The sequence below is a fragment of the Bemisia tabaci genome, chromosome 1 (genome assembly GCF_918797505.1).
Source record: "Bemisia tabaci chromosome 1, PGI_BMITA_v3".
Lineage (NCBI taxonomy): Eukaryota > Metazoa > Arthropoda > Insecta > Hemiptera > Aleyrodidae > Bemisia > Bemisia tabaci.
Genome location: NC_092793.1, coordinates 89,098,268 through 89,111,804, shown reverse-complemented (window position 1 = coordinate 89,111,804; position 13,537 = coordinate 89,098,268). Strand labels below are relative to the sequence as shown.

At 41.7% G+C, this 13,537-nt stretch overlaps 1 protein-coding gene across 2 annotated transcripts in view; it reads right to left on the bottom strand.

Annotated features, from left to right (window-relative positions):
- Nucleotides 1-13,537, bottom strand: part of LOC109035774 (Collagen type IV alpha 1) — a 172,616-nt gene that overhangs the window by 38,038 nt on the left and 121,041 nt on the right. For both annotated transcript variants that reach the window (XM_019049520.2, XM_072306422.1), the window contains exons 22-23: nt 6,820-6,991; nt 1,577-1,822 (exon numbers count right to left, since the gene is read on the bottom strand). In XM_019049520.2, the coding sequence (XP_018905065.2) occupies nt 1,577-1,822; nt 6,820-6,991 (418 nt within the window). The remainder of the gene's footprint in view (nt 1-1,576; nt 1,823-6,819; nt 6,992-13,537) is intronic.

Here is a 13,537-nt window from a genome sequence, read left to right as displayed (position 1 = left end):
TCCCCGCGCTCTTTGGACGTGATTGGGGGCTCCTTGGACTTCGGCCGTTTCCGGTCGTCCACACATCAAAGATTAACCAAAAACACATTTTTATTTTGGAATAATTTTGTTTTATTTTCCTCCTAGCTTTGTACAGGTAGTATTTTTCAGATTTAACGTGAAACCGTATTGTTAAGTTACCTTAGCAGATTAAGCAAGCTTTTCATAGACATTCTCTATGTCTAAAAGTGTCTCATTTGTACAGTTTTCTTTGTGCTAATAAATAATAAAAAAAAAAAAAAAACCTACCTAATCTGAGAGTTGAGCCAGTCTAAGTCTCACCGATACACGATTATGATTATAAAGAAAAATGACGACTTACAAATGAACTTGCGCAAAACTAAAAAAACTGGAACCTTCACGTAGCTAAGGTACCTATATACATCGGAAATGCATGGCTGAAAATCTTTTACTTTTCAAAAAATAACTGGTTACGATTTCTAGCTCAGGGAATTTTCCTCGTGTAACCCTTCCCGCATTTTAATTTCAATTACAATCAAATGATGGTTCCATTAACGCCATCCACCATCCTTTCCTCTCAATGACGTCATCCTCACCCCTCTCTGCTGTTTCAGACAACGGCATTAAATGCTGCTACTAAAGACGTAATCGTTTGATTATACAACGTCAGCATCTATTGCTTTGATACCATTAGGGGGCGTCCCTAAATTACGTAACGTGCTTAGGGGGGGGGGGGATGCCAGTGTCACGCCGCCTTTGGAAGTTTTGAAGAATTTCAAAAATATTCTCTGAAATACTTTCACTTTTTCTCACTGAATAGATTTGCCGATCCGTTCAGTAAATGTCAGATAATACTTGTATCTTTATTTATCCAGGTCGTGGAGGGGGGGGGGGTTCCGGGCAAGCGTTATGTAATTTTCTAGGGAGGTCTAGAATAGCGTTAAGGAGCTTTACAGGGGGGTAGGGGTGTCCAAAAACCCCCAAATTTAGCATTAAGTAATTTGGGGACGGCCCCCTATCACAGTTATTATTTGATAATTTCGTCATCGTAGGATTTTATTGATGTAATCATAGCCCATAGATTCTAAATACATCATTAATTATTAGTGAAAACGTCTTAAAACCGAGTAGAGTTTTGTAATAGGGGCTTGCAATTTCTCGGGTGGGTTCTTGGTATAATCCGAGTTAGCATGCAACTTGGATATCATGCATTATAATTATTGTTATATCGTTTTCGTTTGCCCCCCCCCCCCCCCCCCGAATATTTTTAGTGTTAATCTGTTTTTGAGAAAAGTGTTTTTGGTTCTGTTGCATTACTTGGGTTCGAGATGATCGTCTTCCTTAATATATCTAATATAGGTACCCGTATTGAATAGTTGTATGTAAAGAAATACGAAAAAAATATAATAAAAAAAATTAAATTAAATGGAATTCATACTTTTCGTGGCAAATATCTTCCAGAAGGATTGAATTTGATGGCTGCTCGGTCGATGATTAAGGTAAGAAGACTTTGAAGATGCTGTATACTTGCAAAATAGTTTGCTTCTCATTGAGATTAGATATAATTAAGACGTACCTTTTGGTCCTGGGAATCCATAAGGCCCTGTGCTGCCTTTAGGACCAGGAAAGCCTATGTCTCCCTTGATTCCTTGAAGCCCTGTTATGCCATCAAATCCTTTAGGTCCAGGCTCGCCAGGCAGACCAGATAGTCCTGGGGCCCCCGGTTCTCCTTTGTCACCTTTAACGCTGATTGGAATACCAGGTGCTCCTCGATCTCCCTTTTCGCCTTGCAATCCAGGTAACCCACTCGGCCCCGGCAAACCTTTAATGTGAGATAAACAAAATTAGGCATATTCATAAAATATTCGTAGAAGTGGAAGAATCATCATTCAAAAGCCGTGAAAGAGAAAATCTTGGAAAATGAGGTAACCTCAATGCGGAGGATGTTTCCCACAGCCAAATCGGTAGCATCTAAGTTACTGTCTCTTTTCAGTACCCGGCCGGAAAAGTTGGATGATGTCATTTTTGCGCGGCAATATATCCACGGTAACGTTTCAAGAACATTGTAATAATATTTTAAAAAAAGCGCAAAGCAATGGATACATATTTGCAATGTTTTTAAAACGTTGAAAATAAACGTTATATTGCAATATTTGCAGCGATATTAATTAAACATATTGCAAAAACATTGATTTGTCATGTTTCCGGAAATATTTAGTAGTAAGATCGTATCCATACATTTTTCAGTATTGCTCTCAATATTAGATTAATAAAAATTTTATGAATGATAAAAAACTGTGAACATTTTCTTCGGAACATTATTGGCAATCAATACGAAAAATAGGTAGGTACCGCCGAAATATTTACAATTGATTTTGCAGGTCAAGAAGGGCGGAGATCTGGTGGTGTATCCTCGCCACTACAAAGTTTCAAATTGCCATTGCGGAAGCAGGTTACCCGGCAACGCGTCGCTGCATTGCCGTACAAAGTTGCCGCTGTGAGCGGCGATAATATCGCGACGTTGTTGTCAGAATACCGCATTGCCAGGCAGATAGAAAGGGTAGCATTACATGATGCTATCTTTAGCACTGATATATCCAACACACTTTTAAGTACTTAATCAATTGTGTTCATTAAAGTCACAAGAAATTCAAAAATGTACAACACTTCAGGTTTTAATGAAATAAGTATACCTGTATTTTCTGAGCGAAAACCAGAGCTGGGACCCCGCGCATACGGCATCGCCAGTCGCCGTACACTTGTCTCAGGAGTACTGGACAAAACAGCCTTATACAGTGACTTCATCGGCGCGCCAGAACATTGCGACTCTATTGTACTCTTTGGCATTGCCACACTACTGTAGTGTCATCAGCAAATTTCCCAATAATTGATCTCTTTTTAAGTAGGTGGGGGGTATGTCAGCTGTGAATAGTTTATATAATAGAGATCCTAGTACGGAACCCTATAGAGCACCTGCTAGCATGCCTGTACCGGTTAAAAGCTCTTCTTCCACCCTAGCTCTAAAAGGGTTTTCTTTTTTTGATCGGTGGTACCGCCGATCACCAAACTGTGTTCGTTAATTGATCCGTCGGTGCTGACGTCAAGACCGGTGGAAGTACGACCGGTGGATTTGGTACCACCGATCAGTGATCGGAGTGATCGGTCATTTCTCCGATCACAGCTCCACCGGTGGACAACCTAACCTTACTTCAGCCAGATCTCAGGCCAAAAACAAGCAAACAAACGAGAAATCGTGAGTATTTCGCGCCTCCCGCCGTCGCTGAGTCTGATGATTCTGCTTGGATCGTCATTGTCGCCTATGTATTGAATTATGTAATATTTTTAGCGATATTTTTCCCCGTACTTTATTTGTAGCAAAAAAGGAGTTAATGCTGGTACATTGAGTATATATTTGCACTATTGCAGTATCATTGCGGTAAAGGTTTGAAGGAAGAAATCCATTTGTTTACATTGGTGGAAAGTGTGTTCTTAAACTCCCGACTGATCGCGGGCAATTTCGTACCAAAATGGCGGCCGATGGATTTCCATCGGTGGATTTAGGCAGATCTACCGATCAAAAAAAGAAAACCTCTTAAAGGTCCTGTCTTCAAGATAGAATGGACCACTAGATAAGGTACGAATTTCAGCATTCTGATAAACGTTTATAAACCAAAATTTCACGTTGAACACGATGCACACAACGAAATTTACCGAAATCAACTCCTTTCGAAGATATTTAATGATTCTTGATGCGTGAATTCAAACCACCCGCTCATGAAAACTCAATGCTCTACGTGATTCACATCGTGCGCTAAACGTTATCATGACAGTCTCTACGATACACAAATCTGGCAACCTCAATCTTGACGCTTTGGCTCAGCTATAGCAAATTACTTATAGTTTGAACAACATATGGTGGGAAATGAACATTGCTCGATTGAGAAGCTTGCTGAAACTGTTGTAGTGCACGATTTGACTCACGTAGAGCTTTGAGTTTCTTGTGAGCGGGCAGTTCAAATTCCTCGTAACCAATGTGAAATAAAAATGTTAATATCTCCATTAGGAGTTGGTTTCAGGAATTTTCGTTGCACAAATCATATTCTACATGAAATTCTGGTTAAGAAACATGTATCAGAATGCTTACGTTCGTACCTTGTCTAGTGGTCCATTTTAACAATTTAGCGTGCCAGGCGGGCAAGACTCAAGCTTGAAATTTAATTAAACTTTTGTGCGATACTTTATCAAAGACCTGAGTAACGTCTAGAAATACAGCAAGACAGTATTTGCCTCTTTCAAGTGCTCTTTCCATTTGATGAAGTTTTCAAATTGCTTTTTGACAATAATTGACGAACGATATACAGGGTGTCGCTCTTGGTGGGGGGGGGGGGGCTCTTGGTGTCGCTGATGATAGGAAAGTTAGCGAAAAACCTTACTGGTGGGACGAAGAAATTGAGAAGGAGATTCAGGAGAAACGGAAAAAATATCATCAGTTCCTTTCCTCTAAAAAAATAGAAGACAAAGAGGCGTATAAAAAAGCTCAGACGCAGGTACGAAGGCTCATAACCAAGAAAAAGAACGAATCTTGGGAGAGGAGCTGTAACAAAATAGACACGTACATAGGAGGAAGGAAAAGCACTGAGAGCTGGAAGTTGCTGAAAGGGCTGCGAAGGGACATGAAGCGGGACTTGCTGCCTGACTGAAGACATGCTTAGGGCAACTGAGATGGACTTTTGGCGGAGGTCTGCTGGCATCTCAAGAAGAGAGCGTATCCGCAATGTAAAAGTACGCGAGATCATGGGTGTAGAGAAGGACATCGTGCACGATATCAGGTCCAAGCAGTTGGTCTGGTATGGACATGTGCGAAGGATGGCAGACGACCGGTTGCCCAAGCAGGTCTTCGATTGGGTTCCTCCCGGAAGGCGACGGCGTGGACGTCCTGTGAAAGGTTGGCGACAAGGGGTGGACGAGGAGATCAGAAGGTGCCAATTGCCTGATGATCTCTGGGAGGATAGGGGGCATTGGCGATTGGGCGTCGCAGAGCGCGAGGCGGCGCTATAAAAGCGACTTTATGTATGTATATACAGGGTGTTTCAGACCACCCGTACCAGGCCTTTTTCTCGGTTGGTAAAGGTCGTACGAAGTCGGAGATCGCGGGGTTGAATAGGGAATCAACCCCAAGGAATCCGAATTTTGTGGTCTCGAAATCCCCCACCCCCCTCAGGGGGTAAAGGGGGGGTCACGATGCTATAAGTCACGGTTCCCGACCGAACTGCGGATTAATCGCATCAGAATTGATAAGCACGGAAAGTTTCACGAGAAATTGACCCCTAAAAATCCATAATCGGCCCATCCAAGGCCCAAAAATGACCCCCTAAAGAGGGGGCCAGTACCCCCCTCCATAATTTCTCTTTGGTCTCAAGATTGACGTAGATTCTCCAGAAAAAGATGGTTTCCCAAGTAATCGACCTTGAGAAATCCAAATTGCATGGTCCCGAAGCTCCTTTAGCCCCCCTTGGGGAGTAAACGGGGGGGCCCAATTTTGAAAATCGGGGCTCCTTTCCGAATCGCAAATTGATTGCATCCAAATTGAGGAGCAGAACACATTTACATCTTAAGTGACCCCCAAGAGTTTTAATTGACCCCCCTGAACGGCAGAAAGTAATCCATGAGGAGGGGGGCTCCGACCCCGCCAAAAATTTCTCAAGATTCCTTTTTGGTCGCAAAATGGACGTCGATTCTCCAGAAAAAGACGGTCTCCCATGTAATCGACCCCGAGGAGCTCAGAGAACATGAAATTTAAAAATCGGGGCTCCTTTCTGAATCGCAAATTGATTGCATCCAAATTGAGGAGCAAAACACATATACATGTTACGTGACTCCTAAGAGTTCTAATTGACCCCCCTGAACGGCAGAAAGTAACTCCCTGAGGAAGGGGGCCTCGCCTCCGCCAAAAATTTCTCAGGATTCCTCTTTGGTCGCAAAATTGACGTCGATTCTCCAGAAAAAGACGGTTCCCTATGTAATCAAACCCGAGGAGCTCAGGGAACATGAAATTTAGAGTCCTCAGGGTCGATTACATAGGAAACCGTCTTTTTCTGGAGAATCGACGTCAATTCTGCGACCAAAGAGGAATCCTGAGAAATTTTTGGCGGAGGCGAGGCCCCCTTCCTCAGGGAGTTACTTTCTGCAATTCAGGGGGGTCAATTAGAACTCTTAGGAGTCACGTAAGATGTAAATGTGTTCTGCTCCTCAATTTAGATGCAATCAATTTGCAATTAGGAAAGGAGCCCCAATTTTTCAAATTGGGTCCCCCCGTTTACCCCCCAAGGGGGGCTAGAGGAGCTTCGGGACTATGAAATTTGGATTTCTGGAGGTCGATTACCTGGGAAACCGTCTTTTTCTGGAGAATCTACGTCAATTTTGAGACCAAAGAGAAATTATGGAGGGGGGTACTGTCCCCCTCTTTAGGGAGTCATTTTTGGGCCTTAGATGCGGTCCGATTTTAGATTTATAGGGGTCAATTTCACGTGAAATTTTCCGTGCTTCTCAATTCTGATGCGATCTATCCGCAATTTGGTCGGGAACCGTGACTTTTAGCATCGTGACCCCCTCTACACCCCCGAGGGGGGGGTGGTTTCAGGACCACGAAATTCGGATTCCTTTGGGTCGATTCCCTATTCATCCCCGCGATCTCTGACTTCGTGCGACCTAAAACAACCGAGAAAAAGGCCTGGTACGGGTGGTCTGAAACACCCTGTACAGGGCTCGAAAATTTTCATATCAGAGAGAAGGAATATAATTTGTGCAATCGAGACTTACCAGTTAAACCTAATTCTCCTTTTGAGCCATCAAGACCGGGTAACCCAACTAATCCTTTATCACCTTTCTCTCCAGGCATGCCGACAGGTCCCGCAAAACCAGGTTCTCCATCTTTACCAGGCAACCCATCGATTCCAGGAGGGCCAATTGCTCCAGGAATACCTCGAAAACCCTGCGAAAAATATCAGTGATAGGCATTTCCTTTTCTTGGCTGAACTGACAGTATTTTACGTGTTGGAGGTACAAATCTATTAAAAAGAGATTCTCTCAACATGGTTTGGCAGGGATGCCCTTTCTTGAATGAAATGCATCTATTGCATTAGCTTAAAAAAATGAGACTTTTTGATATTGAGTATATCTGCTAGAATACCAATACCTATATGCATAAGTATTAAAAATCGTTCAGAATGACCGCCTGGTATTTTTACAATATACTTCATTTTTTCTAAGCTTCCTGTCCCTTAATTCTGATGCATGAAACAAAAAAACCTTCTGCAGAGGTCATATGAAAGATCTTGATTTGAAAAATTTTATCCAAAAACAGGCAAATTTGATGAGTCAATCAACTTCCGACTCAGAATCAAAGAGACTATCTAATAATCAAATTAACAGTAATGCTCGAGGTCAAGTATCTTTAATTTTGTTATATTGAGTTGATTTCATTAGAGTAGTGCAACAAAAGGCAATAACAAAGTGAAGCGTAGCTTGTTTAAGTAGACACGTAACCTCGACTGACGGGTGAATGCGTTAACCAGTTTTCCAATACAAAGCATTACAAGTCTATGAAAGTGTTGAAGCTTTATGCACCAGTAGCACGATACACTGAGAAAAGATACATCAACTTCAGAGGAGGCAGGCTGCTGGCAAAATGGGCCTGTTGCAAACTTTTGCTAGAGCAAAAATAAGAGTTGTTTCTTATAGATAATGCCTCAGAAATCACGATGAGCGCATCGGCAAAGTCTGAAATGCACTCATAACTTCACAATCTGCGTAAGAAATTTGCGTTTTTTTAAGCTTCCCGCTTCAAAAACGATACTACGGCACAAGTGAACATTTTGTTAGAGGAGTCGCTCCATCGTCGGCGATATTCATCATGGCCGACACTTGCGCGCAGTTTTGCGCGTAATTCGAGGAGAGTTCAAGGTCAATCAATGCGGGCGTGGAAAACATGAACGTTAAAACACGCCGATTGTTATCTGGTCTAATCCAGTTCAGGTATTATCTCGTCCCATCACACGTGTTTTGGCGGATTGGCGTCGGCCATGATGAGTATTGCCGACGATGGAACGACTCCTCTTACAAAAGGTTCACCTGTGCCGTAGTATCGCTTTTGAAGCGGGAAGCTCAAAAAACCGCAAATTTCTTACGCAGACTGTGAAGTTATGAGTGCATTTCAGACTTTGCCAATGCGCTCATCGTGATTTTTGAGGCATTATCTATGAGAAACAACCCTTATTTTTGCTCTAGCAAAAGTTTGCAACAGGCCCATTTTAGAAGAAAATGGAAACGCAGCTTCATTCGCTACAGATTGAGAACCATACACACATCATCGTATCGAGGGAAATGATGATTTTCTGGTGGAAAGTTGCTAAATCTGATTAACGAGAAATAATATCTTGAACTCACTGTACAGGGTGTCCCAAAAGTCCCTTCCACCCCCTCTAAAATTTTACCTAATTAATATTTTGAAACGAAACTTTGGGGATGCTCAATGTTCATAGGTCAATTTTAGTTACTTCAGAGGCCCCCCAAATTTTCGGATCCCCCATGAGAAGGGTCTACTGACCCCAACTTTCTTTTCAAATAGTAACCCCCCTCCCCCTTTGTGACAAATCATTCGAAAGAGGATAAAAATAGAACATTTTTGGCGCAAACCGTAGGTCAAGATCTTGATTTTTCACAAAAAGGGGACCGGTCAAAGTTCAAAATAACGAAAATTTGACATCTCCGATTTTGTTGACGGATTGGGACGAAACCTAGAATCCGGGGGGTATGTGGGGCGGGAGAAACGAGTCTGGCATTAGTTTTCCGGCAAATTTCAAATTTCTAATTAGTTAATTAGAATTTCAAAAATTAAAAAGATTCGTTTTTCTCGTGCCGTAATACCCTCGAAAACCAAGTTTCATACAAATCCACCAATGAGCAGCCTAAATATTCTCTTGCCGCTCTAGGTCGGCATTTTGACCGCTGCCATTTTGAAAACGACAGAATTTTCCGGAAAACTAATTCCAGGCTCGTTATTTCCGTCCCCAAAACCCCCTGGATACTAGGTATCGTCCCAATCCATCTCAAAATCGGAGATGTCAAATTTTCGTTATTTTGAACTTTTACGGGCCCCTATTTTGTCAAAAATCAAGATCTTGACCTATGCGGTTTGTGCCAAAAATGTTCTACTTTATCCTCTTTCGATTGATGTGTCACAAAGAGGAGGGGAAATTGCTGTTTGAAAAAAAAAGTTGGGGTGCGTAGCTCCTCTCCATGGGGGGGGGGGGACGAAAATTTGGGGGGGCCTCAAAAGGAGATAACATTGATTGATGAGCATTGAGCATCCCCAAATTTTCGTTTCAAAATATTATTTAGGTAAAATCTTAGAGGGGGTGGAAGGGACTTTTGGGACACCCTGTTGTGGGATATCATCAATCATTCGTGAACAATTACTTGAAAAAGGGCCGCTGGGCAGTAATAAGAGGTTGCGATCTGAGTACTTAATGTGACATCTGAATTTTTCAAGGGTGCGGGAATCATGAAAGGATTATATAGAAATGGATCCAGTCATTTTCGACTATGATAAAATAGAAACACGTGTCCATCTATCTTATTCTTATTATTTAAATATTAAAAGACATATTAAATGACAGAAAAAACCCAACATTTAGTTACTGGAGACGGTGCTCACCATCCATCGCGCGGTTCTACAAGTTGTTTTCAAATTCGAAATTTTTTTAAAGAATTGACAGACCCTACTTCTTTCGATTATTTCTCATTTTGGTGCCCATAAAAGTCTGCAAACTTTCCGGAGGTGGAATCCTTGGAGTCTACAGATTGAAATCTTACGAAATGTAATGGATTTAATGCTCTCAGGACCGCCACAGCTGTGACAAGAGGTATACTTTTAAATCATCAATAAATGACTCACTTATCGATTCTTCTCCCTGTACCTCCTTACTTTTTTCAATTTTGCAAAAAAATGATTATGCCAAGGCCGAATTTAGCTTTTTGCCGCCCCTGGGCAAGCTACATTTTTCCGCCCCTGGGTCTGCAATATTTCGCCACTATATTGTCAACAGGGGAGACCGGGGTTATGTTGGCCACGGGGCTATGATAACCATCGTGAGAATTTTGTAGAGGAAAATGTAAATTTGATGTTTTGATGAGCAAAAAGGTTGGCAGCGATGTAGACTAACAATTTAAAATATCAACATCGATGGTGTCCCCCTCTGTTATGCTCTGTGCTGTAACATTCTTGTTTACCTTCGAAAATAGCCCGAAAACGCGATTTTTTTAATTTTGAATTTTGTTTGCTGTGGCGAGTATTTATTTTGTATCTTATTAATCTTTGTTTCTATTTGAAGTAGACCCCTTTCCTTTGATTTTAGTGTATGGATTTATGGCTTTTGACTCCTTGTTTCTCAGTTGGATGACTTTGATTTGAGGTAACCTCGATCGGGGCTATGTGGACCATTTTTCTGGGGCTATGTTGACCTACTAAGAAGACATACATTTTATACTTTTTTTTGCGTAAGGTTTCAAATCCATTTTCTTTGAGTTTAAAACGGTCCTATTTAGTGGAGAAGTAGATCTTCTTATTATTTGTTAAGTTGCTTTTCACGCCAACTCACTTATTAAATTTGATACTGTTCTTTAATTTTTTTTTTTTTTTATTTTTAAATTTTCAGCTCCAAAGGTATTGATTTTTACAAACATTACGAAAGATAAGTGTAAGGGCATAATACTAAGCTTTTTAAGTGCAATTACAATCAACTGAACAAGTTTAACATAGCTTCCTTACAGGTGGCTCACTTAGCCCCGGGGGTGGCCAATATAGCCCCAAGCAGGGGCTATGCTGACCAAAATGGATTTTCTTATAAAAACGCGTGAAACTCACAAAATTAAAGTATTTTGTACAATGTTTTCAGTTGATTTTAATTTTACACTGTATGCTCAAGGATTAGAGCATTAAAGAAATGGCATTCTATTCTTCTGTTTCTTCAGACACAAGTTTTCAAAAAATCTGGTCAACATAGCCCCGGTCTCCCCTATCCCCTCCTCCCCCTCCCCGCACTCTCAACTTCCCACGCCATCTCATCTTGCCCCCCCCCCTCGTGCGCCGCCTGGGCGTGCGCGTAGCTGCTTCAAAATGCGCCGCGAATATATAAAATGGAATGAATGGATGAGAAAAAAATAAAATGTGGAGACAAAGTTGAAGCTAGTGTAGCTCAATGTATTAGTTGCAATGTATTTTCGGAAGATCTGGTTAAAAAGTTTTTCTCCGGGTTTTCAGTTTAGCAAAGCTGTCAACCAGAGCATCAACGTCTAAATTGATTATCAAGTCTGCCTCGATGTTTAAAATTGCCGTGTTGTTTAGTATCACTCCAACGAACGATCATCCTAGCGCTCAAGGCCCGACCTAAGGGGCGGCAGCTTTGCCGCTCCCGTCAGGCGTCGACTCCCTTCCTTCATACATTTTGCCGCTCATCTTTTCACTTCGCTCCGTCTCTGTCTCCATTTTTTCCTTTTTTCTCGCTCTAACTTTCAATTAATCCAGTGCCAAAATTTGCCGCCCCTCAAAATTTGCCGCTATGGGCAAGTGCCCCAGTACCCTATAGGTAAATTCGGCCCTGTGCATTGCAAACCATACAGGATGTTCGAAAAGTCCCCTCCCCCCCTCTAACTTTTAACCTAATTGAGGTAGAGATTTGAAACTTGAAGGGTGTTCCTATATCAAAGGGAACTACTTTTTGAACTCCCCAAAATATTTAAGGGCCCCCCTTGGGGGAGTTTTTTTCAAATGGGAAGACCCCCTTTGTGATACCTCGTTCAAAAGAGCATAAAAAAGAAAATTTTTCGCGCAATCCCGAAGTCATTATCTCAAACCGTTTCAAAATGGCGGCCGGTCAAAGTTCAAAATGACCGAAAATTGGCACCTCTTCTATTTGCGCATGGATTTGCTTGAAACTCGGTATCTGGGGGTATTTTGGCACAAGAAAAACGAATTTGACGTTAGATTTTTTAAAAAAAACCCTAATTTTTCAAAATGGCCGCCGGTTTAGGCTCAGAGTGGCAGAAAATTTGACAAACTCGATTTTTTGCCAATGGATTCACCTGAAATTCGGTATCTAGGGGTATTTTGACCCGAAAAGAACGAATTTGACGTTACATTTTTAAACAAACCCTAATTTTTCAAAATGGCCGCCGATTAAAGTTCAAAACGGTCAACAATTGGCAACCTCGACTTTTTGCCGACGGATTCGCCTGAAACTCGAGGTTTGGGGGTATCTGGTTACCCAGATCTACCCAGATACCCCCGAACACCGAGTTTCAGGCGAATTCATCGGCAAAAAGTCGAGGTTGCCAATTGTTGACCGTTTTGAACTTTAATCGGCGACCATTTTGAAAAATTAGGGTTTGTTTAAAAATGTAACGTCAAATTCGTTCTTTTCGGGTCAAAATACCCCCAGTTACCGAATTTCAGGTGAATCCATTGGCAAGAAATCGAGTTTGTCAAATAGTCCGTCACTTTGAGCCTAAACCAAATTTTTCAAAATGGCCGCCCATTTTGAAAAATTAGGGTTTTTTTTAAAAATCTAACCTCAAATTCGTTTTTCTTGTGCCAAAATACCCCCTGATACCGAGTTTCATGCAAATCCATGTGCAAATAGCAGAGGTGCCAATTTTCGGCCGTTTTGAACTTTGACCGGCCGCCATTTTGAAACGGTTTGAGATAATGACTTCGGGATTGCGCCAAAAATTTTCTTTTTTTATGCTCTTTCGAACGAGGTATCACAAAGGGGGTCTTCCCAGTTGAAAAAAAAAGTTAGGGTCCGTAACCCCCCCAAGGGGGGGCCCCTTAAAAATTTTGGGGAGGTCAAAAAGTAGTTCCCTTTGATATAGGAACACCCTCCAAGTTTCAAATCTCTACCTCAATTAGGTCAAAAGTTAGAGGGGGGAGGGGACTTTTCGAACACCCTGTAGATTCAAAATATACATACTTTCATAGGGTTTTTTTTTACGGTTATAGCTGTAGGTTGTTAGACGTAATCACGCCCGCCTTCCGCGGCCAAGCGTTTCGCGGGCACCGAATCTGCTCAACAAATCCATCATAAGCGTTTTTTGGGGTCCAAAATTTGTCATTAATGCTTAATAATTTTTGTAATATTCAACTAAACTCAGAAAGGGTGGGCATTAGGTATAAGTAGATCTGAGCATCTTCTACAAAAAAAAAGGGTTTTTGGGATTTAGGTACTCTACGACGACGTAACTAGCAGGATAGCTAAATGGACCGCAAACCGTGCAAGCCAACCCGATTGAGTTTCTCCATGTAGGTATATCTAGTTAGGCAGCAGCCACCCGTCGTTGTCACTTATTAGGGGGAGTATTTTAGGATTGGACCGGGGTGGCTACCGCCACCTAGAATACTTAAGTATGTTAGCTGCTCATTATGTTACATTCATTCCTGTCTTCGGAGTCTGATTTTTCCTACACGGAAAAGACATGTTTA